The sequence below is a fragment of the Chinchilla lanigera genome, unplaced genomic scaffold (assembly GCF_000276665.1).
Source record: "Chinchilla lanigera isolate Chin_1 unplaced genomic scaffold, ChiLan1.0 scaffold00001, whole genome shotgun sequence".
Classification (NCBI taxonomy): domain Eukaryota; kingdom Metazoa; phylum Chordata; class Mammalia; order Rodentia; family Chinchillidae; genus Chinchilla; species Chinchilla lanigera.
In genome coordinates this window covers 63150379-63173150 of record NW_004955402.1, presented here as the reverse complement: position 1 = coordinate 63173150, position 22772 = coordinate 63150379, and the positions used below count along the sequence as shown (strand labels likewise).

At 39.5% G+C, this 22772-nt stretch overlaps 1 protein-coding gene and 1 pseudogene across 2 annotated transcripts; both read right to left on the bottom strand.

Annotated features, from left to right (window-relative positions):
- Positions 1-627: 627 nt before the first annotated feature.
- Positions 628-4656, bottom strand: LOC102015585 (annotated as a pseudogene).
- A 2286-nt stretch (positions 4657-6942) lies between these two features.
- Positions 6943-19877, bottom strand: Txnl4a (thioredoxin-like 4A). Of its 2 annotated transcripts, XM_005373122.2 has the most exons (4): positions 19776-19877; positions 19447-19643; positions 11296-11399; positions 6943-7309 (listed from the first exon to the last, which is right to left on the bottom strand). In XM_005373122.2, the coding sequence occupies exons 2-4, from the start codon at positions 19597-19599 to the stop codon at positions 7138-7140; spliced, it is 429 nt and encodes a 142-aa protein (XP_005373179.1). In that variant the 5' UTR covers positions 19600-19643; positions 19776-19877; the 3' UTR covers positions 6943-7137. The 2 variants fall into 2 exon arrangements, with proteins under 2 accessions (XP_005373179.1, XP_013367117.1); XM_013511663.1 differs by lacking the exons at positions 19447-19643; positions 19776-19877 and adding an exon at positions 11907-16038.
- Positions 19878-22772: the final 2895 nt, after the last annotated feature.

Below are 22772 nucleotides of genomic sequence, written 5' to 3'. Positions count from 1 at the left end.
TTCTCCATCTATTTTAAAGGATAGCTTTACTGGATAAATTAATCTGAGTTGGAAATTGTTTGGGACCTTGAAATACTTCACTCCAAGGTCTTCTAGCCTTTAGAGTTTGTGTTAAGAAGTCCATTATGGTGATACTTGGTTTAACTTTATACGTGATTTTTAAATTTTTCTTGCTTTTAAAATTCTTCAGGATTTTTGCAGTGTCTCATAATTTAATGGGGATTTTTTTTTTTTTTTTTACCAGTATGGTCTCATCTTTTCTCACTCATATCCCCAATTCCCAGATCCTTCCTACTGTCTTAAATCTGAGTACATTTGTAGTTGACTGGATCAAAAACTGACCTTAAGAAACAACATCCTTCAAAGATGTGTACAGCTAGAAATAAGATACAAAACTCAGGGGCCGGCGATATAGCTCAGCAGCATAAGCTCCTGCCTGGCAAGTGCAAGGTCCTGAGTTTGATTCCCAGTACAAAAAAAAAAAAAATCAGCACCTCTTCCATTAAAAAAAAACTCACTAAGAAAAAGTAAAATATTATAGCCGCCAGAATAGCAGCTCTTAATCCTTCCACATAGGTACCCTCACATATACAGGAGGCCATTTGGACTAAAACCAAACTGAATTCATCACTCATTCCCTCTCTGGCTCTTCTTACAGCTTTTCTTTGACCTTTCAGGAGATTCTGAGTGGCTCCTATGTCTGTGACTACAGTGATGACCTGGGGACTTGGAGCAGGATCTGTGTCATGGATCTCAGGACCTGATTCTGTAGTGTCTTGGATACTTACTCTGATGCCTCTGTCTGAGGGGTGAAGAACTTCTTCATTTGCGAGATGATTCCTACTTCTGTATTGCACTGTGGGAGAGTGATGGGGCTTGTCCTAATCTCGGTAGCTTCTCTTCCAATGATCAGGTGATGGCACTCTTTCCAACTTCTCATCTTCTTCCTTCTCCTCTTCACTAAACTCCACATCATCTATGTCTTCTTCTAGAACACTAACTCAAAGCTCCAGTTGCTCAACATCTTCTAGCACGTAGTCAGGGCAGAATATCACAGGCTCTTTCACTGTGCAGTAGCTCATCAATAAATTTATTTACCTGCTTCAGTTCAAACTCTCCATTTTGGTTATGGTTCTTTATTTATTTATTTATTTTTTGATACTCGTTGTACAGAGGTTCCAAGTACTTGTAGTAATCAACTGCAGTGCCCATCAACCTCATGTAAAGCACGCCCAACATGTGGACATACTTGAAATCTTCATTTTTTATAAACTCTACGATGTCTTTCTCAGGTTGAATTTGAAGCATCTTCAAGGTCAAACACAGGGACTTGGTTTTGTTTCCACCACAGACACCACCCACAAACCTTAACTTCATGGCTCTATCAACTACAAGTTTCAGCTGTGAATCCAAAGCACTCTTCTTTCCAGTACTTGGATTCATAGATTCAAGGCTGAATGATTTCTTCCATCAGATATTGGGGGATGGTGCCATGGATGCTATACACACCCTACACTGTATGGTTGGTTCACCATTTTAGAAATTCTTCAGTTCTACATATTTCTGTGGATCTTTTACTATGTCACCTGCAGGTCAATAAAACACTGTCAAAAGGATGGAGAAAGGTGGATGAAATCTCTCTAAATCGGCAGGGAAACCAACTTGGAAGCAGAAATGGTGTAGAGAACTTCTGGGAGCCACGAGCTGATGGAATGAACACAGGCTGCTGCATCAGCAGACATAAGTCATGTGCTGCCCAGGTGAGCAAAGTCAATAAAGATATGTCTTTTTTTTTAATTTTAAAGATAAAAGAACAAAAACATATTGATAGACATTTACAAAATAACACAAAAACAATACAAGCAATACAGAATTTCAGACAAGATGATAGGAAATTAACAATGGTGGTTGTATCCCATATTGATATCTTCAAATGGGTTATTCAGATAAACAAATGTAGGCATGTAAGATTGATCAAACATTTAAACATTAACTGTTCCTTTCAATAAAGTAACAGAAATCAGTAGTACAACTATCTTAGCTATCCTGTGTATACATATATACATATTTTCCCCTTCTTTTCTTTTCTCATCCCAGTTGTTCTTTCTTTTTGAGCAATTTCTTTCCCTTTCACAATATCTGCTGTACCTTTTAGATTTTATTCACACTTTCAAGTTCTTACACTAATGAGACAATATGGTGTTTACACATGTAGGTCTGATTTATTTCACTTATGATTATGGTCTCTAGTTGTGTCCATTGACCTATAAAAGCCTCGAGTTTATCTTTCTTTATAGCTGAGTAATATTCCATTATATAAAAATACCACAACTTTTTCATCCATTCCTCAGTTGATGGACATTAGGGTTGCTTCCAAGACTTAGCTATTACAAATTGTGCTGCTATAAACATGGGTGCACATATATCACTGTGATATGGTTTTCTCAATTCTTCTGCAAAAATATCCAAAAAGGAAATAGCTGGTTTGAATGGGACCTCTAATCCTAGTGTACTGAGGAATCTCCAAACTGATTTCCACAGTGGTTTCACCAGTCTACACTCCCACCAGCAGTGGAGGATTCCTTTTTTCCCACAGCCCCTCCAGCATTTGTTACTGGTTGATTTCTTGATGATAGCCATTCTTTCTGGAGTGAGATGGAATCTCAGTGTTGTCTTAATTTGCATTTTTTGAATAACAATGTTGAACATTTTTTCATGTGCTTATTTCCTATTTTTATTTCTTCATCATTACTATTTCTTCATCTGAGAAGTGTGTATTCATCTCAGATGCCCATTTTTGGATTGGGTCTTTGAACTGGGGGGGTTGATTTTTTTTAATTCTTTATATGTTCTAGATAGAAGTCCTTCATCTGAGGGACAGTTGGCTAAAATTTTTTCCTAATTTGTGGGTTTTCTTTTTACTCTGTTGGTGATTTCTTTCGATGTACAAAAACTTTAAATATGATGAGATCCCAGTTTTTGATTGTTTGAAGTATTTCCCATGCAGTTTGGTTTTTGTTCATGAACTCTCTGCCTACCCCTATACCTTCAGGATTTTTAACTACTTTCTCTTCCAGTAATTTAGTGTTTCTATTTTAATATTTGGATCTGTGATCCGTTTTGACTTGAGTTTGGTGCATGGTGATAGACATGGGTCTAGTTTGTCTTTGGCAGGTGGCCGGCCAGTTTTTCCAGCACCATTTATCAAAGAGGCTATCTTTCTTCCAGTGAATTTGTTTGGCCCATTTATCAAAGATTAGGTGGCTGAGTGTCTTTGTGATTGTAGCTGCATCTTCCAGTCTGTTCCATTGATCCTCAGGTGTTTTTTGCCAGTACCATGCTGATTTTATCACAGTAGCTTTGTAGTATAATTTCAAGTCAGGGATTCTGAGGCCTCCTGCCTTGCCTTTGTTACTCAGGATTGCTTTTGCTATTCTGGGTCTCTTCTGGTTTCAGATGAATTTTCAGAATGTTTTCTCTAGATCTGTGAGGTATACTAATGGTATTTTAATTTGAGATCTGTGAGGTATACTAATGGTATTTTAAATCTGTACAAAAATTTTGGGAGTATGGCCATTTTCACAATGTTGGTTCTTCCTATCCATGAGCAAGGAATATCTTTCCATTTACTGAAATCCTCTTCAATCCCTTTTTTCAGAGTACTGTAGTTTCCACTATATAGGTCTTTTACTTTGTTAAATTGATTCCCAAACATTTGTTTTTTGGATGCTATGGTGAAAGGTATGGTTTCCTTAATTTCTTAGTATGCTTGTTGTGTATAGGAGTGCTATTGATTTTTGAGTGTTGACTTTGTATCCAGCTACACTACTCAATTTGTTTATTAATTCTAGGAGTCTTTTGATGGAGTTTGTGGGGTCTTCCATGTAGAGTATCATGTCATCTGTGAATAATAATTTCACTTCTTCCTTTCCTATCTTTATTCCTTTTCTCTGTCTTATCTAATTGCTCTGGCTAATGCTTCCAGAACTATATTGAATAGATCTGATGACAGTGGAAATCCTTGTCTTGTTTCTGACTTAAAAGTGAAAGCTTTCAGTTTTTGTCCATTTCATATGATGTTGGCTGTTGGTTTGTAGATGGCTTTGATCAGATTGAGGTAAAAACCATCTCTTCCTATTTTCTGTAGATTTTTTTTATCATAAATGTCAAGATATATTTTGATGAGCTTCTTTCATATTTGTTGTTCTGTAAGCATCACTTGTATTTTAAACTCTACTGTAATCTTTGTAAATGTTAATGAATCCATCTGCACTATCTAGTTTTTCTACAACTCCAGTTAGCCTTAAAATTGTTCTTGTCATCTAGTAGCTGCTTCTTCTTGTTATCTAGTAGTCTTGTTTTTTCTTTGTGGTTTCTCACACACTTCATAATTCAGTATTTTGTTCTCCATTTCAGACACTGTATCTTCATATTGGTCATTTCTGCAATTTATGAAGTCTATAGTCTGTGTTTCAGGTATTTAACATTTTCTGAAAGATTCATCTTTGTTGAATCTGTTAGTCCAACTTTTGACCATTTTGGTTCATGGTCATCCAGGTTTTTTTTATCAATTTCCCTGAAATTCACTGTGCACATATTGAGTGAAGTTGGTCAACTTTTGTTTCCTTGCCTTTTTTAACTCACCATTTTACTCATCCCTTCTGAAAGCTACCTAGTATTTTTTTCTTTTCCCTCACTACCCCTTGCTCTGCCTTGGGAGAACTGGATAAGCTCAGGAAACGTCTGTTGCCTTGCTTCCCTGTGCATATATACTGCCGTATATATTCTCAAGTTTGTGGCTTATATGGAGGTTTTTAGTAGGATGTTGTCTTCTCCATGAATAATTTTCAGATTTGTATGGCCAGTGCTAGTATTTACTCCTGTTATTTTCTTTAATTGATTTGGATTCTGTCACTCTGTTTTGCCAAAAGAATTACTTCTGCCAGGCGTGTTGGCACACACCTGTAATCCCAGCATTCAAGAGGCTGAGGCAGGAAAATCGTTGCGAGTTCAAGACCAGCCTGGGCTACAAAGTGAGCTCACAGCTGGCCTGAACTACACAGCGAGACCCTGTCTCAAAAAGATAAAACAAAAACAAAAACAAAAAAAAGAGAATTACTTCTGGTTATAACATCGAGACTGTTATACAACACTATATGGATGTACAGTGATCCAATGATGAACACTTGGACTTCCACATTACGGTTACAGTGAAACCATAATGTGGTTTGTGCAGTTTCTGTGTGGACATATTTCTTTTGGGTAGATAGGCAGGGTTGGTATGGCTGGGTTGAGTGGCAATACATTTTTTTTAGGGCCTGCTTTTCACAATAGCCACATCGCTTTATACCTGTCAGCAGTTTTATAAGGCCCCACATCTTCACCAATACTTGTTTGTCTGACATTGTGAATATAGCATCCTCGTGGTGAGAAGTGATGTCTCACTATGGTTCTGATTGCATCTCTTTCATAAACTAATCCTGAGCATCTGCAAATGTTCTCTCTTCTTTAGAGAAATGTCAGGGACCTAAGAAGTACAGATTTTTGCTCACCTGGCTCTCATAACACTGTGATATGGCTTTAGTCTTCCTCTTTCATAAATCGGAAAACTAATGATACAGTGATTATAGATTTGCATTTTTTTTTCAGTGCTGCGGATTTAACTGAGGGCTTTTTGCATCCTAGATGCTGCTTATGAAGTTTAAATCCATTTAAAGTGTACTTGTATGTGAAAGAACATTTTACTCTTTTGTAAGTACTTACACTTTTATAGTAACAATCAGTGTACCAGCAGTACTTTTACTCCACATACCCAGCAGGCACCCAGTGCTTCCCATGTGTCAACATGTGCGCACAAGCAAGGCAAGACTCGTCCCCTACAGGTGAGAAACAGCAACACTAAGGTGACTCCCCAGGGTCATTTAGCATGCACTGAACCACTCTGAAGCCTCCTCTGGGTATGCTCAGACATGCTGCACCCCACCACATTCACTCACTTTCATGTCAGAGAAAGGATGTGCACCAAGAGGTAATAGGGAAGCTCCAACCACTCTAGCCCCTGCCTGGTAAGACATACAGCAAGGGGAGATGGGAGTGTAACAAGGTTTGTCACTGGACAGACTGAAGGGTATATTGGTTTCTACCGGAACGTAATTCAAGTGCATCAAATAGAATCTCAAGAAAGTGGACTGGGTATGGGGGTGAGCATCTCAATACTCAGGAGGCCGAGGCAGGATTTCCTTCTATTTGAGGCCAGCCTGGATTACACATTAGTTCAAGGTTAGCCTGAACTACATAGTGAGATGCTGTCTCAAAAAACAAAACAAAAAAAACTCTTAGCAAAGGAACAGTTCTGTTCCTTAAATGGGCCCTTCAAACAATCAGTATTTTATTATACTGTTTTTATAACAAGATTGAGAGTCTGGATTTTATTATGGGTTGAATATATTATCCTGAAATCAGCCTGTGACCTTATCTGCAACAGGGTCATTGCAGATATAATTAGCTGAGATGATGCTGGAGTACTGTGGGTCCCTAATCTAATGTGATTGTTGTACTTATAAAAAGTGGAAATGAGGAGACAGACATACACAAACCCAGGAACCACTGGTGCAGACAGAGGAGGAGACTGAGGAGATACATCTACAAACAGCCAAGGACTGCCAGTGATCCACCAACCCCCAGGAGCCAGGAGAGTCTGGGAATAGATTTTGCCTTATAATTTCAGAGGGAACTAATACCACTAACAAGTTATCAGAATTCTTGCCTCCAGAACTGTGCAATCATAAATTTCTGTTGTTGAGGCCATTTAGTTTTTGGCTCTTTGACATAGTAACCCTAGAAAACTAAGTGAAGTATGAGAACTCACAGGACAAACATCTTGATTGCACTCCAAAAGGAAAGAAAATAACTAATTTTGACTATCAAAATCCATAATCCATATATTTTCTTAACAATTGTGATTGTTCCTTCAACATGTGTTTATTTGCTTCAATTAGTTAAGGTGTGCAACCCTTACTCAAGGACCCTCCAAGCCTCTGAGTTCCACGTGATTTTCCAAAGGCTCTACACAGTTGAAAATATTTCCACATAAAAACAGCTCCACAGCATTTATCTGCAGACTGTGATGACAGTGCCTCAGTATCTGTATTTTGTAGAATAGTCCTTGGGAGACACCACCAGGCCTCGTCCTTTGCGGGCACCACGATACACGGTCTCTATTATGTCAACCATCTCCTGCTTATCTTCCATGGCCCAGTTAATCTTGTTATTGTTGCCAGTGCCCAAGTCAATCATGATGTGTTTGTTCCTGTTAAGAGAAAAGGGTACCAAAGCTCAGAGAAAGAATTCTGCAAAAAAAGTATCTGCGTATCCTGCTAGCACAATTTCTGGTTAACCCTGTTTTAAGGAGGGGCTGGGGATTTAGCTCAGCGGCAAAAGCGCCTGCTTGGCAAGTGCAAGGTCTTGAGTTCAGTTCCCGGGACCGGAGAAAAACCAAAAAACAAAAACAAAACCCTGTTTTAAGGATACATATAATCAAGAGGCGAAACCACAGTGCAAGAGAAGATGGAAACAACGTACATGCTATTTCTAAAAAGTGTAACACAAAGACTACTAAGCTCTTTCTTTTATTTTTATTTCCTTTGGACAAATATTTTATATGGTAAGCAAAGTTTTACACACTGAGACAAGCTGTTTTCTAGAGGGCTGTACTAATAATTGTCCTGAAAAGCAATGTATGTTTTATATTGTTCTTACAAGCACTTGGTATAAATTTATTAAAAGCCTTACAACTGTGAAATGAAAATGACATTTTGGGTTTTTGTTGTTGTTGTTAAGACAAGGTCTCACTACATACTTTAGGCTGGCCTCGAACTTGTGGTGATCCTCTTGCCTCAGCCTCCAGTATACTGGGATTACAAGGTGTGAGCCACTATACCCAGCCTCTTTCTATCTTTATGACTAGGAAAGTAGATGTTCCTTTAAATACTTATGTTTCAAAAGGCTAAATTTCTTCTTATAAATTTATATTTGCACTTTCCAAAATAACAATGCTAACCTCTGTTGCATTTGCATATTTTTTTTTCTGATCTGTTGAGGATTTATATTAGTTTAACTTGTCACTGTTATAGGAACATACATTTGCCTTTAACATCGGTCCACGAAAGCAATCAGTGTGAGGATTCTGGCTTGGCTTTCAACCAATAGCTCAAAAGCTAATCTGATGCCACTTTTCTACATCAAGCATTTGCTGTAATGATAACATTCCAGGGCCTCTCACTGGTCCAGGAACCCAGGGATAGAAACCTTACTTCCTCTCATCCTCATGCACTGTGTTGCACTGCCCTGCTTCTGGCTCGTCCTCTGTGCCCATGTGTCCAGCTCAGTGAATGCACCAAACTAATCTAAACAGTGTGGGTGGTCCAGCGCTTTACACTGTGGCAGCCTTGATTTCAGACTCACGTCTTTGGTACTAATGTCTCTATAAAGCTGTCCCCCACTTACTTTGGTATTTCTTCTATCAAGATAGGTTCACAGAGCCTAGTCTGACATCATGTCCCAGCACGAGACAAGCCCGGCATATTTGGTGCAGGCAGTGACTAAAGTACTATTGCTATCTGCTCTAGAATTGTGGGTCATAGAAATAGCAGAAGGAAGCCTAACTTTCTTTTCTAAATATGCCATCAGCCCTAAAAATCACAAAACATACAAAGTATGTCCCTGCCACCACCTCAAGATTGTTCCTACAATTCCTTGTCTATCACAGTATCTCTAGTTCCTGAGATGGCTATCCCTGAACCACATGAAGAAGGAACTTGTTACTCTAATGAAGGAACAAGGGTCCTTGTCACATAGTGGGAATAACAAGCATACTGTGTCCTGCAGTTGTCTGAAATGTAGAACTTATAAGCAATGAGCTTTGATATTTAGCCAAGGAAATTCCCAAGCAAAGCCTTTGTTTTTGTTTTCATTCTTTTTGTTTTGTTTTTGAGACAGGAACCCACTTCATAGTGCAGGCTGGACCTGAAGTTACTATGTAGCCTAGACTGACCTCAAACTCACAATTACCTTCCTGCCTGAGCCTCCCAAGTGCTGGGATTACAGGAGCACACCAGGAGTGCACCTGGCCCAAGCAAAGTCTCGAAGGGGCTGCCTGGCTTCTTCTTGCTACTTACAGTAAAATGAGAGGAAACAAATAAACTGATATAAAAACTGCTAACTAGATTAACTCCTCTCTAGATGACAAGGTGGTGAAATGCAGCAATGGCTGCACACAGAAAATGAGGACATGGCCATACAGCCTTTTGTTGAAATCCAGGCAAATTTACAAGTCAGTGTACTCAGTCACAAGAGGTGAAGGCTGTGCCTCATGGGTCTTGTCAACCGAACAGGAGGCACATGGTACCTATAGGCACTGTCCCTCATTGAGTTTACCTTATGTCCTAAAAAATGTGAGGGACAGAGAAGAGTAAGTAGAGGAGGTGACAGCCCCAGTGCAGGTTCAAGAAGCAATGTAACAAACTACCCAACCACAAACACTGATCATGAAATAAGGACTCAAGAAGAACCACTTCCAGAGGGTAGAACATGAGGCCATGAGAATAACCCCATGCAGTGAAGCCTAAGGACTTTGCCCAGCCTTGGATGGCACTTTCCTTCCCTGCTCTCCTCCCACTTTTGTGAGATGGCCTCACTATGTAGTTGAGGTTGGCTTTGAACTTGTGGCCATCCTCCTGCCTCAGCCTCCAGAGTGCTGGGATTACAGTTGTGTGCCACCATGCCTGGCCCACCTATGTTAGGGGCAGGGAGCTTCACTTGTGTCTGAGCTTTACAGGTCCACAGGGAAAAAGGAACAATGCCCAGGAAATATGCGTCCATGGTTTAGATGATCTGGACAATGAGATTCTGGAATTTGGACCTGATGCTGTTCTGTGGTAGGATCGTCAGTAATTCTGGAGAGGGATGTTTTCCTTACAGGTGGCATACAAATCTTTGGGAGCCAGAGTGCAGACTGAAATAGCCCAAATCCTAAAATGCTCCACAAGACTCTGAATATGCTAGGCTTCATGCCTGTAATTCTATGACAGGACACTGCTAAGGAAATTTTACAGACATGATTCAGGTTTCTAATCCACTGACTTTAAAATAAGATTATCCTGGATCATCTAGGTGAGTCTAACAGTTCTAACCTTCTAAAAGCAGAGGTAGAACTGGAAGACAGAGACAGTGCACTAACTGATGCCGACTGTAGAGATGAAGAGGCCTCAAGAGCACAGTGGCCCCAAGCTGACAGAAGCAAGGAAACAGAAACCTCAGATACACAACCAGAAAGACCTGGATTCAGCCGATACTCTGAATAAGCCAAGGTGAACTCTTCCCCACGCCCTCCAGAGAACCATTCACTCTACAATTTTGGCTTGTTGGACCCTGAGCAAACAATGCACCTGATCCTGACGGGTCTCATGTAACTACCACACTGAACTCATAGACAGGTGCTGACGTCCGTGGCCAAATTCATGCAAAATATGAAACTAACAATACACACCTATGCAGTCCATGGAGACCTCTCTTACCACTATGAAGTGCTACTTCTGGAGGAAGGCCCAACACTCATATTGCTATTTACCAACTTCTTAGAAGTACAGTAAGAAATTTTGATAATAATAGTGTCAAATGGTGGTTGCTTTCCAAATTACATCTTTACAATAGAATTTTGAAGCTGATAAAATATTGTATCTATAGAAAAAAGTAATTAAATTCAGGTTTTCCTCCAGAGTCTTAGAAAAGGACACTAAGGTTTTTTGTTTCCTTCTTTGAGATAAGGTCTCACTGTATAGTCCAGACCTTGAATTCAATATGTAGCCCCAGGCTGACCTTGAATTTTCAGTGATCCTCCTGCCTCAGCCTCCTGAATGCTGGGATTATAAGCATGTGCCACCACATCTAGCAGATATTAACTTATTGATATCATATTTAATAAATTATTTTAAGATATTTTTCATCAATAGAATATATTTAAAGATAACCTAAATGTTAGTTAAGAATATCTTCCATTTCATTATACTTCACTCAGGTTTCTGGGTAGCTATTTCAAAAAAGGTTACTGAATAAATGCTACAACTGGAATTACTATTTTGAAAATCATTTAAAAGATACTGACTGCCTTGTGATACCAACTGCCTTATGATATAGCTACATAATTTGATTTCTTCCTAAATAACATAACCTGCCCTGATTATCTCAAACTTCCAAACCAAGAGTATTCTATTTAAATAATGATTTAAAGTAACATACCTGAAAAAAAACATGACAGTACAAGGATCATATAACTCATACATTTTGTTGAAGTCAGGTACTTCAGTAATATCCACGAGATAAATAACTGCAAAATTTTTAACCTAAAAGTAAAGGAGATTTTAAAAATAAAACAGGTAAACTGGACAATTTTTTTCAAATCAATTATCCAACATTTTTCCCTACAGAGCTAATACATAGGAAAATAATGCAGCATACCAGCACCCTAACCAACCAGTTAGTTGTAACTCATTTTGACATTTCTCAGAATAGCTTAGGAACTAGCTAAACTTAAGTAACAAACTAAAGTCCTAAAGAACACAGCCACAGAGGTATCATTTGTGCTGATCTCTGAATGATCTATATGATTTTTCACAAATTTGTACTTTTACAAATATGTATTACATGTATTCAACAACTGGTCTAAAACATGCCTGCAGAATTCAGCCATCCATTTCCCCCTAGTTACTTCAGCTTGAACATATGCAAGTCCTAATAGTTTGAACTCAAAGTAATACTGCACAATTTTCTATAACTTCCTTTAACTGCAAATTTATCAGGAAAGTTTAGAAAACCCAGAAAAAAAAAAAAAAAACGAACCACAGTGGTACCTTGGTTCATGAACTTGATTCTTTCCACGATTCTGGTGGCAATCTGAGTTAGATGAAAATCGAATCAAATTCAATGGTTAGGCTCAATGAGGTACCACTGTAAAATAACTTCCAATCCCATACTCAGAGGTCACTACTACTAACATTTTTGCTTATTCTGTCCAATCTTTTTTTCTGTGTATATTTTGAAAATTTATTTATATTAACACAATATGATCACATAATTATTAACAATGTTATTTTTATCCGGTTTTTATATGCCATTATTTCATCATCATTCTGTTATTTGCTGATTTTTCATGAATATCACTTATCTGTATACACTTTTACCCTCAATTTGTGGACATATTTCATTACTTCTAATCATAAAATAGAATTTCTAATCACAAAATAGAATCTCAGCAACAGACAGTGGACATGCTAAAGGATCTTTATAAATACTGTGTCCATGCCCTCTAAAAAGCTTATATCAACTTCATGCATTATGGGTTGAACTGTGCTCCCCTTAAAAAAAATAGGAAATCCCAGTTCCCAAAATTGAGAATGTGACTTACTTAGAAAAAGAGTCACTACTGATGAATTAAGTTAAAGTAAGATGGGTTTTGGAGTTAGCACAGAAGCCCACCATTAAGCCAAGAGCAGGAAAGGAACGCTGAAAGTGTAGCTCAGTGTTATAGCAAACGCTTAGTGGGTATGAGGCCCTGGGTTCAAGCCCCAGTACCAGAAACAAAGGCATCCAGACAGGAGATTCCCATGTGGCTCTATGTTGAGGCCACAGTTCAAATCAGACAGGACTCAAAAGTGTCCTGGCTCCTGGAAGGTCAGTGGTGACCATGTGAGATGTGCAGAGGTTGTGTGGCCAGAGTGAAGTTCTGAAGAACAGAAGTGTGAAGTGTGCACAACGCTCCCAAAATGCTCATAATGAAAAAGTGGGAAACGGTGCTGATAAACTTGGGAGCTGAGACGGGAGAAGCTGAAACAGGACAGAGTGGGGAAGGAGGGGTGAGTCTCCATAGCCCCCACTCCTTTTACTTCTTGGTGAAACAAGAAATGGCATCTGCAGGTGAAAGGAGGTGAGCTTAGCAGCAAACATCTGACTGCAAGTGCTGCATCCACTTAAAGGCAATTGAACTACCTCATCTGTTTGATAAATGAGGACACTAGATATCCTCACTCAGTAATCCTGAAAAATTTTCACACTGTAAATGCTAGTATTATAGTAACACATTTGTTCTTTTGTCAATAAGCAAGAAAACTATAGGTCACCCAGAAGTAAAATAAACCATAACTAAATGGGGTGCCGCAGTACTTTTCCCCTTTCCTTTCTGTATGAGTGACACCATGTCTTTCGATCAGTCTGAAGCTGCACAAGAGAAACCACGTCTGTCATCTGCACTGAGGCCTCCCCTGACTCACAGTATCTGACACACACAAAGCGCTAGATAAGTGGTAATTGAATGAATAAATTTTATCAGTAAAGGTATTATTTCAAAATTCAAGAAGCATATCATTATCACTGAAAATGTATCTTTGGAGAGTATGGATGTAACATAATCTTTATTACATAATCTTAATAGTAGTATAAAAATTGTAATTCTACAGTCCTGCCTTAAGAGAGGGTGTAATCCAATCCATCATTTAGGAGCAGGGTCCTTCTTTCTAGTAAGGATACAGTCACCATCTATTAGTTGTATATCCAGTTTGGCAGCTATGTGAGAAACTGGTAATACAATGCCAAATTCGCCCTCTTCAACCTTTAACTCTTGAGCTCCCTCAGTGTCTCCTTGGAAGAGCTCTGGTCTGTGGGGCTGCACAGACTCTGCTTCTTTCCACGTGGGCTGAAATGCAGATATAGTAGTACTAGTTCTGAACACTTCAATCCATTAATGAATGTGCAGTTCACTAAGGCACCAGTGTATTTTTTATATAAAACTAAAACTAAGCTATGTGCCCACTATTATTTCCAATATAAAAATGTCCATTTTAAAAATACAAAAATGAAATGGAAAAACCATTGCTTTGTATCTGCCCAGTACAGTATATTTTTATACAGGTTATGTAACTTTAAAAAACACATGACAGTCAAATAAAATAAACAGTATGCAAGTGTTTTAAAGTAAAAAAGTAAAAGTTTTCCTAATGTAGACTCATGCCTGTCAGAAAAGCACATACAAATGCTGCCCCATATTAAATAAAGCTTCTGGGGTTGGGGAGATCCACGTTTACATCCATCCAACTGGAGTAAACATTTCCAGTTCAAGCTCTGCCATTTTTTAATTTATTATTTTCCAACACCTGCAAAAGAGAAAAGTTCTGAGGATTCCCAGAGATGAACAACTTCCAAGCTTTGTGACTGGCCCAACTATTCAATACATGGATCATTCTTGCTATCATGCTCTCTGGTCAATAGTCTGGTTGTTTTCAATTTCATTACAAATTATAGCAGAGTTTTCACTGAGCACAGAGCTGTGCATACTTAGGGTTTTTTCCTCCTACTGAAGAGGTAGAGCCACTCCCTCTTCCGTGACCATTCTTAGAGCTCTTCATATGATGCTGAAAGGCTTTCCAAAATGACTCTCAATTTTCTTGCTACCTGAACATTATATTGACTTTCACCCCAACTACATCTCATCTGTATGGCTTTCTTCTCTTCAGTCAAGTCAGCAATTTGGCTTCTGTGTGCCGTTAAGTCTGCCTTTCACATAAAACTAACTCCCACAAAATACATGGTTGAAAGCTGGCATATGATGCCAACTACCATTTCACATTTTTGTACAGAGCTTCTCAACCAGTGAAGAATCCAACTAAAATTATTAGAAAAATTTCAGTGCAGTTGACCAGTACTATGAATTTTTGAATTGATGATTTTTACATTTTTAGGTAATTCACTTTAAAGTCACTAAATAACTGAATGATAACCTTTTCAAAAATTAAGACAGTACTTGCTTTAGTTAGCTCCACTCATAAAATCTTGCAAATTTTGTAATGTGAGAGAGGTAATCATACATAGTAATAATACCTTATGATTATGGAATACACTACTGCTATGTGATAGGAAGTCTTCTAAAAACACTTTTTGGGGAGGCTTAAATGCCTATTTAACCAAGCCTTAAAATCATACATCCACTTTCAGTTTGTCAACAAGTACAGTACACATGTAAGCAACAGCCTAGTAAATTAGAAGTAGAGGAAAAATTACAGTTCCTTTTGCACACTGGCACCTCACCACAACACCGTCTTTAGGCTGATGCCTTGGGGTATGTTAACAGTTAGGAGAAAAAAACTAGAATAGCTCAAGTCCATCTCCTACCTCCCTAGGGTGGATTTCGGTAGTTTCCTTTCTTTTTTCTTTTTTTTTTTTTTTTTTTGGTACTGGGAATCAAACTCAGGACCTTGCACTTGCCAGGCAGGTACTTGTGCTGCTGAGCTATACCCCCTGGCCCAGCCAACCTTTCCATATTAATCTATTCCCACAATAATCCTAGAAGCCCAGCAATAATATCTTTTTTATCCACAAAGGAGATGAGCCACAGGGACCAGCTAGTAAAGGTCAGTTGACTGGCATGTGGCAAGTGTCTAGCTGAAGCTCATACCCCCATCACTACCCAGTACCTCCCCCATGACTTTCTGCTAGCTACAAAGCTGTTTATAACCAGAGGCAAAAATTCTCAATATGCATTGTTTGTTCTTATGAGATTTCTCATCTGGCTAAATGCTGCTTTCATTGTTCAAATGACTCTCTGAATCCTTAATGGGTTGCTTAAAGAAAATTCCCTAATATTCTTTCAAAATTCCATAAATACATTTACCTTATACACAATTCTATTGAAATACACTATTTTGCATCAATGTTATCACTCATGAAATTTTAAACTCTATTTGTATGGGCTTTTTAACACACAAAAATTAAAACACCCATTTATTCTTATTCACCATGGGATTTAGGGAAGTGTGAACCCTAAAGCAGTACTGTGACAAACCATATTACGACAAAATGGAAAATCAGCTCAAAGGTACATAAAATAGTCTCTTTAAAAACTGCATCAAATCAACAGCTATACAGGAAACAATTTTTTTTTTTTTGAGACGGGGTCTTGCTATGTTCAGGCTGGCCTCGAACTAGCAGTGATCCTCCTGCCTCAGCCCCTTGAGTGCTGGGAATACTGACGTGCACCGCCACACCTGGAAGAAAATTTAATTTTTTAAAAATTATAACCATTTCAACTCTTTCCCATATGTATTCAACTCTTTATACCTGGAAGACCTTTACATACCTTCAAGTATTATCTGTGAGTTTCTAGACTAATTTTTTTCATTTAAGTATTTAGCTCAAAACTACCAAGTATCAGGTGGTGCTGGGCACTGCAGAAGTAGCAATTTGATATAACACATTCTAAGAGAAACAATATAGTCACATTCAGCCTGAACATGTGGAACCTTTATTCACTTTAAAACTGCTGGATAACCAAACAGGGCTTGTAATAAGATGAGGAAGATCCCCCATTATCTGCCACAGTGGGAGATTTTTAGAGCTATACTATGTACTAACACCTTAAATTTTAAAAACTCCTGTTGAACTTCCCTCAAAAGGGCTTTCAGAATTATGAATTCATATTTTTCATTATATTAAGAAGAAAATAAGATACTAAGTCTCCTAGTACACTTCATTTGCATTTTTAGTAACTATAACTCAGCATTAAAAGTTTATTTAAAAGGTAATCAAGCTGGCCATTGTGGTACACATTTATAATCCCAGAACTTCAAGAGGCTGAGGCAGGAGGATTCCAAGTTTGAGCGGAGCCTGAGCATCACAGTAAGACCCAGTCTTAAAATTAAAAAAAAAAAAGGGGGGGGCGGGGTGAGGATGTAGCTCAATGTGAAGGCTCTGGTTTCAGTACCCAGCATTACCAAAAATAAATAAATAAATAAATAAATAATAAGTTTTCAAACGAAAGGTATATAAAAGATCAAAGAAAATACCAAAACTTGAGCCTAGTTGAACTGTCCTTATCAACAGGTTCAATATGAAATGAAGTATGTGTTCAGCAGTAAGCAATACAGTGTCATTCATAACTGATGCAATTCGGAAAGAGGAGAATAAGTCTCTACGGGCTTACATAAACACATGTCAAAACTGCTTCACAGCTAAAAGCTTCTTGCTGAACTTACTTAGCCATGAAGAGCCAAAAGCCCTCACACCTCCAAGCTATCCTCATAGCAAGGACAGCAGCAGGCTCTTAACACCATATGATGCTTGGCTGAACAGTGCGATTCCACAATCACAGCCCAAATTATTTCAATCAATACAGCGGTGATGTGTTTATGGTGATTAGTCACTGAATTTCAGCAGCACCTGCCCTTGTCCACTACGGCTTTCACAACGCAAAAATGACTTTCTGATACTGCCTCATTCATTACCTCTGGCTCCCAGATGGCAATAGCCCCAGAATGTGAGAGAACTGCTCAATTTCCCAGGCACCTGCTCAAGTCCCCACTGTCATGGAGTCCAGGAGGAAAATGCTGGGGAAATGGCTGACTGAGCATTTCTTTGAACCAGACTTCCCCTGAGGGGTTCTTACAATTGAGGTCTGAGGTCAAGCCACACAATTCCCTGGAAAGCTTCTGTAACAACTTTTTCTGCCTGACCTCCCCTCTCCAACTGAGAGCATCTGAATCTCAAGAGATGCATTTCAGAAGCATTCTAAGAGATACGTTTTGATTGAAATACAGAACAGTCCCTAACTTGCTGCCTCTCCTAAATAAGTTACCAAAAATTAAACAATGGCAGGTCAGATAGTGGTCCATGCTACAGATAAAAACATATCCTTACTTTTGTTACTATTCACTTCAAGGAATTATATTAACTCAGCTTACATTGGCAGCTGTGAGAGAAAAAAATTGATTCAGTGTTTCTATTAATTTTATTCCTTGTTTCAATGAATAACTTCTTAAATTATCTATGAAATACTAAAGTTAAATATTTTATTAACCCTTTACTATGTGTTTTTTGCCTTATTGCTACAATTGCAAAAACCCAAATAAAACTTATCCCAAAACTGTCATAAGGATTTTTTGGGGGGTGCTACAAGGGACTGACTCTAACTGTGCTCTACCACTGAGCTATATCCCTTGCCCTTTTTATTTTGAAATAGAGTCTTGCTAAAAATCAAGCCTGCTCTTGAGCTTTCTTTTTTCTTTCATCTTTTCTTCCATTTCTTTGTTTTTTTTTGGTTTTTTGGGGTTTTTTTTTTTTTTGGTACTGGGGATTGGATTGAAGCCAGGACCTTTGTACTAAGCTATATAATGACCTCTTTATATATTTTTTAAGTTTTAAGATAGGGTCTAAGTTGCTAAATTGCCCAGGTGATCCTTCTGCTCTTGTCTGTCAGAGTGCTGAAATAACAGGCCAGCAACCATCATTCCCAGCTTGTCTTGAACTTCTGATACTTCTGCTCAAGCCTCCTGAGAATTTGGGCTTAAATGAGTTTGCCTCTGCATCTAGTTTATCATAATGCAAAAGAATAAAACCCCTGGTCATACAACAATGCCCTACAATTGCAGCAAACAAGTGCCACAGACCACCTAGTGAACTAATACGAAAAATCAGAAAAACTAGTTCTAACCAAATATAATTTTATTTTCTCCGAACATCTGTGTTTGAATCATTCCAAGCTGCAAATCGAATGACTCACAAAGGGCATAGAAGGATAAAGGAAAAAAACAAAGGACAGGGTTTACCATAGTATTAATGCAAAAGGTATGTATGTATATATGTATTTATTTTTTTATTGAAACAGGGTCTCACTATGGAGTCCAGGGTGGCCTCGAACTTGCTGCAATCTTCCGGTCTCAGCCTCCAAGCGCTAGGATTACAATGCTGCACCACCATGCCCGGCCAAGCTCTGCTTTTAATTATTATTATTTTTTTATATTTTGATTTTTTGAAACAAGGTCTCACTATGGAGTTTAGGCTGCCCTTGAACTCATTATGTAGCCTAGGCTGGCCTCCATCTTGTAGCAATCCTCTTGTCTCAGCCTCCTGTAATCCAGTGCTGCGATTACAGGCATGCACCACCATGCCCGGTTTCAACTCTGCTTTTTTAAACACAATAAACAAGATAGAAAAAAATCCTCTTGAACTATGCTACTTAAAGTAAACGACTTGCAACAAAACCGACAAATGTGTTTTGTTCACTGCAGTAAAAAAAATTTTAAAAATACCCTAACAATAGTAACCACTACCTTATTTTGGGAGAGGGGAACCGTGAATCTCTAAAAATTGAGAATCTACGGACACTTCTAGAAACAGGCGAAAGTTATCCCGCCCAACTCCAGGGCTCACATCCTCACTTTGCCAAGGCTGGACGCCTGTCTAATAAGAATCCTGAGTCTTTCTCTATGGCTAACTGGGCCTACACCTTAGAACGCGCCCATTAGTAATAACAAACTTAGGACGCGGGTTTTGGTTTCACGTTCAACAACTGGCATCGGGAAGCAAATTTGCGCACAACCGAAAGGTCAGGCAGGCAGTGGACATTACCTTTTCGGCTATGCTGTACAGAACCTCGTCCATCTTCATGCAGGTAGGGTCCCAGTCGTGTCCGAACCGAATGACCACAACTCGATCCTCCTCCGAGAGGATGGCCTGATCCACCTGCCAGCCGTTGTGGAGGTGCGGGAGCATGTACGACATCCTGGCGCGGCAGGCTCCGCGGCACGGCGCCGCGCGCGAGTCGCCTGCAGGCGCGGGCAAAGACTCTGAGACTGCTTCTAAGGCCCAGGGGCGGCAGCGCTCAGGGGCCGGGGCCTCCCCAAAGTCCCGAAGGCGCCCTCCCCGCCCGAGCCCAGACCGTCCGGGACCTCCCCGACCTCGTCACGACTTGCCCCGGGCCCTCACGCCCTGCACTTCACCGGAGCAGCGGCTGCCGCGCAGCGGAACTTCCGGGAGCGCGAGCAGTGCGCATGTGCGCGCTGACGTGTGTGCGCTGACGTACGTGCGCGCTGACGTATGTGCGCGCCTCAGCCGCCGGGGCGCCGCGACCTGCACCTCCTCGCCTAGTCTGCCAGTGGGTGCCGCTGTGTCCGTGTCCTCGGGGCTGTGCACTGAGTCCCCGCGGCCTGGGAGGGCTGTCTCGTTCAGCCCGGCATCGTCGTGTCGAAGGGGCAGCACGCTGCATCCGGAGGACACGGAGGCCTTCGCGCGCCGCTCCGGGCCGGCCTGCGCCGCGGAGCCCTGAGCAGCCGGGCTTCGCACTCGGGTCTGCAGCCGCGCGTTAGCGAGAGCGCTCCGAAGCTCTAAGCGTGTCGCTGCTAGTTCGTTTTAAGTCTTTCTTTTTGTTTACATTTTTATTGGATAAAATAAATGATAAACATTCTTTGCTTGGCTAAACTTGAGGCAGACTCCTAGCCCGCGCGGTTGGGGACGCCTGCGTATTAAAAGAAGTTTGGCGCCAAACACATTAACCGTGCTCCGCATCCTACAAGCGGCCGCATCCTGCAAGCGGCCGCCCCCTACTGCGAGGGCGTGTTGCCATGGGCTTATGGCAGTAGTCCTGGGTCGTCCTTACTGTGCTTTTATTTTTTCTTTAGCATGTGTTTAACACAAATCTTACTACTTTAACCGTGTTGAGTGTGTTACATTCAATGGCATTAAGTCCATTTCAGATGTGCAACCATAACCACTCTCCATCTCCAGATGCGTCTTTTAAAAAAAAAAGCTTTGTTGAGATATACAGTAGCATACTTTCCTGTTGCTAAGACAACACCTAATACCCAGCTTAGAGGAGGACAGGTGTGTTTTGGCACACCGTCGTTTGTTTGTTTTAGAGGATTCAGTCTATAGTACTGCCTTCAGAGCAGGAAGGATGGAAGAAAGGCCTGGGGGCTCTGACCGAAAAGCTGTGCACATCTTGGAAGTCCGGAAGGAACCAGGGAGGGATGTACATCCCTCAGGACTACCTTCACGTGGCTTGCTTCTTGCAGCCAGATCCCCACCTCTGAACAGCATTTTTGGCTCAGCTCTTACATTGATTAATCCACTAAGGAGTACAGTACCCCTATTGTTCCAATTGCCTTCCAAAAGCACGTCCTTAGAACACATGTGCCTTTTGCGGGATATTCTATATTAACCCATAAGATATAGTCCACATACTATAAAGTTCACCCACTTAAGGTGAGTTGGTTTTTTTTGGAGAGCTGTGGAGACACTACCACAAACTAATTTTAGAAGAATTTTTATCACTCCAAAAAGAAATTCTGAACTCAGCAGCAATCATTTCCCTCCCAACCTTTCGGCCTCTGGCAATCACTCAATTATATTCTGCCTCTTTAGATTAGCTTATTCTTGACATTTCATATAATTAGAAACAGCACAATATTTTGGAACTTCTTGCATTTAGCATGATGTTCTCAAGCTTCATGGAAGCAGGCCTCGATGCTTTTATTTTTTTTAGTACTTTTTTATTGATCATAGTCTAAAATAATGTTATATTACATTTTATTTACCAATCAGTTGATTGACAAGTTATTTTCACTTTTTGGCCATTATGAGTAATGCCATTATAAATGTTTATGTACAAGTTTTTGTGTGGGCTTAACAACTCTCTTGGTTATATGCTTAGTAGTGGAATGACTAGGTCATATGATAGCCATGTTTAACATTTTAAGAAATTGTCGAGTTGTTTTCCAAAACAGCTGCACTATTTTACATTCTCACAGCAACATGTGAGGGTTTCAACTTCTCACACGTGCTATTTGTGTACTCTTTATTATGTCCATGCTGATAGGTGTGAAATGATGATTTATTTTAGTTTCTCTACTGGTTATTGATGTAGAGCATCTTTTCATGAGCTTATTGGCCGTTTGGAGAAATGTCTATGTCATTTACCCATTTTTAAGTTGGGTTATTTATTATTGAGTTAAGAGTTCTTTGGATGTTCTCCATAGAATCCCTTATTTTTAAAATATCTTTTCCCATTCTGTCTTTTCACTTTTTAGTAGTATCATTTGCAGTACAAAAGCTTTAAATTTTTATTAAGTCCAGTTTATCTTTTCTCTTGTTGCTTATATTTTTGGTATTATACTGAGAAAATGATTTAGTAACTCAAGGTCATGAGTATTTGTCCCTATTTTCCTATAAGAGCTTATAATGTTAGTTTTTACATTTAAGTCTGTAATTCATTTTGAGCTAATTTTTGTGTATGGTATAAGGTAGGTATCCACCTTCTTTTGCATGTGGATGTTCCAACACTATCTGTTAGACAGATAGCCTTTCCCCATTATATTGTCTTGATGAGTGACTTTAAGTATAAGAACTTATTTCTGTGCTCAATTCTATTACATTCTTCTATGTCTAAACCTATGTCAGTGGAAGTGTCTTCATTAGTGAAACTCTGTGGTTTAAGCCTTAAAATCAGGAAGTGTGTCTCTTTCTACTTTATTCATTTTCAAGACTGACTTGCTATCTGGAGTCCCTTGTATTTCCACATGAACTTCCAGACCAGCTTGTCAATTTATAAGAAAAAAAACTGGAATTTTTTTTAGGGATTGAGTTGAATTTGTGTGCCACTTTAGATTATATTGCCATGCGTGTGTGTGCGCGCGCGCGCGTGTGTGTGTGTGTGTGTGTGTGTGTAGTGTTACTGGGGACTGAATCACCAGCCTTTGTATTGAGCTATATCAACAACCCTTTTTTTATTTTTGAGACAAGGACTCACTAAGTTCTCCCAGCCAGGCTTAAATTTACTGTCCTTCTGCCTGAGCCTCCCAGAGTACTGAGATTAAGGCCATGTGCCATCACAGTGGCCTGTATTGCCATCCTTTTTTCTTTTTTTTTTTTTTTTTTTTTTTTTTTTGAGACAGGGTCTC

What these genes read in the sequence shown, in the direction of transcription:
- Txnl4a (XM_005373122.2), bottom strand. Translation starts at nt 19,599, where the DNA reads ATGTCGTACATGCTCCCGCACCTCCACAACGGCTGGCAGGTGGATCAG. An exon ending in TGTACAGCATAGCCGAAAAG is followed by an intron (nt 11,400 to 19,446) that starts GTAATGTCCACT and finishes CTTTACTTTTAG; the next exon opens with GTTAAAAATTTTGCAGTTAT. An exon ending in ACTGTCATGTTTTTTTTCAG is followed by an intron (nt 7,310 to 11,295) that starts GTATGTTACTTT and finishes TTCTCTTAACAG; the next exon opens with GAACAAACACATCATGATTG.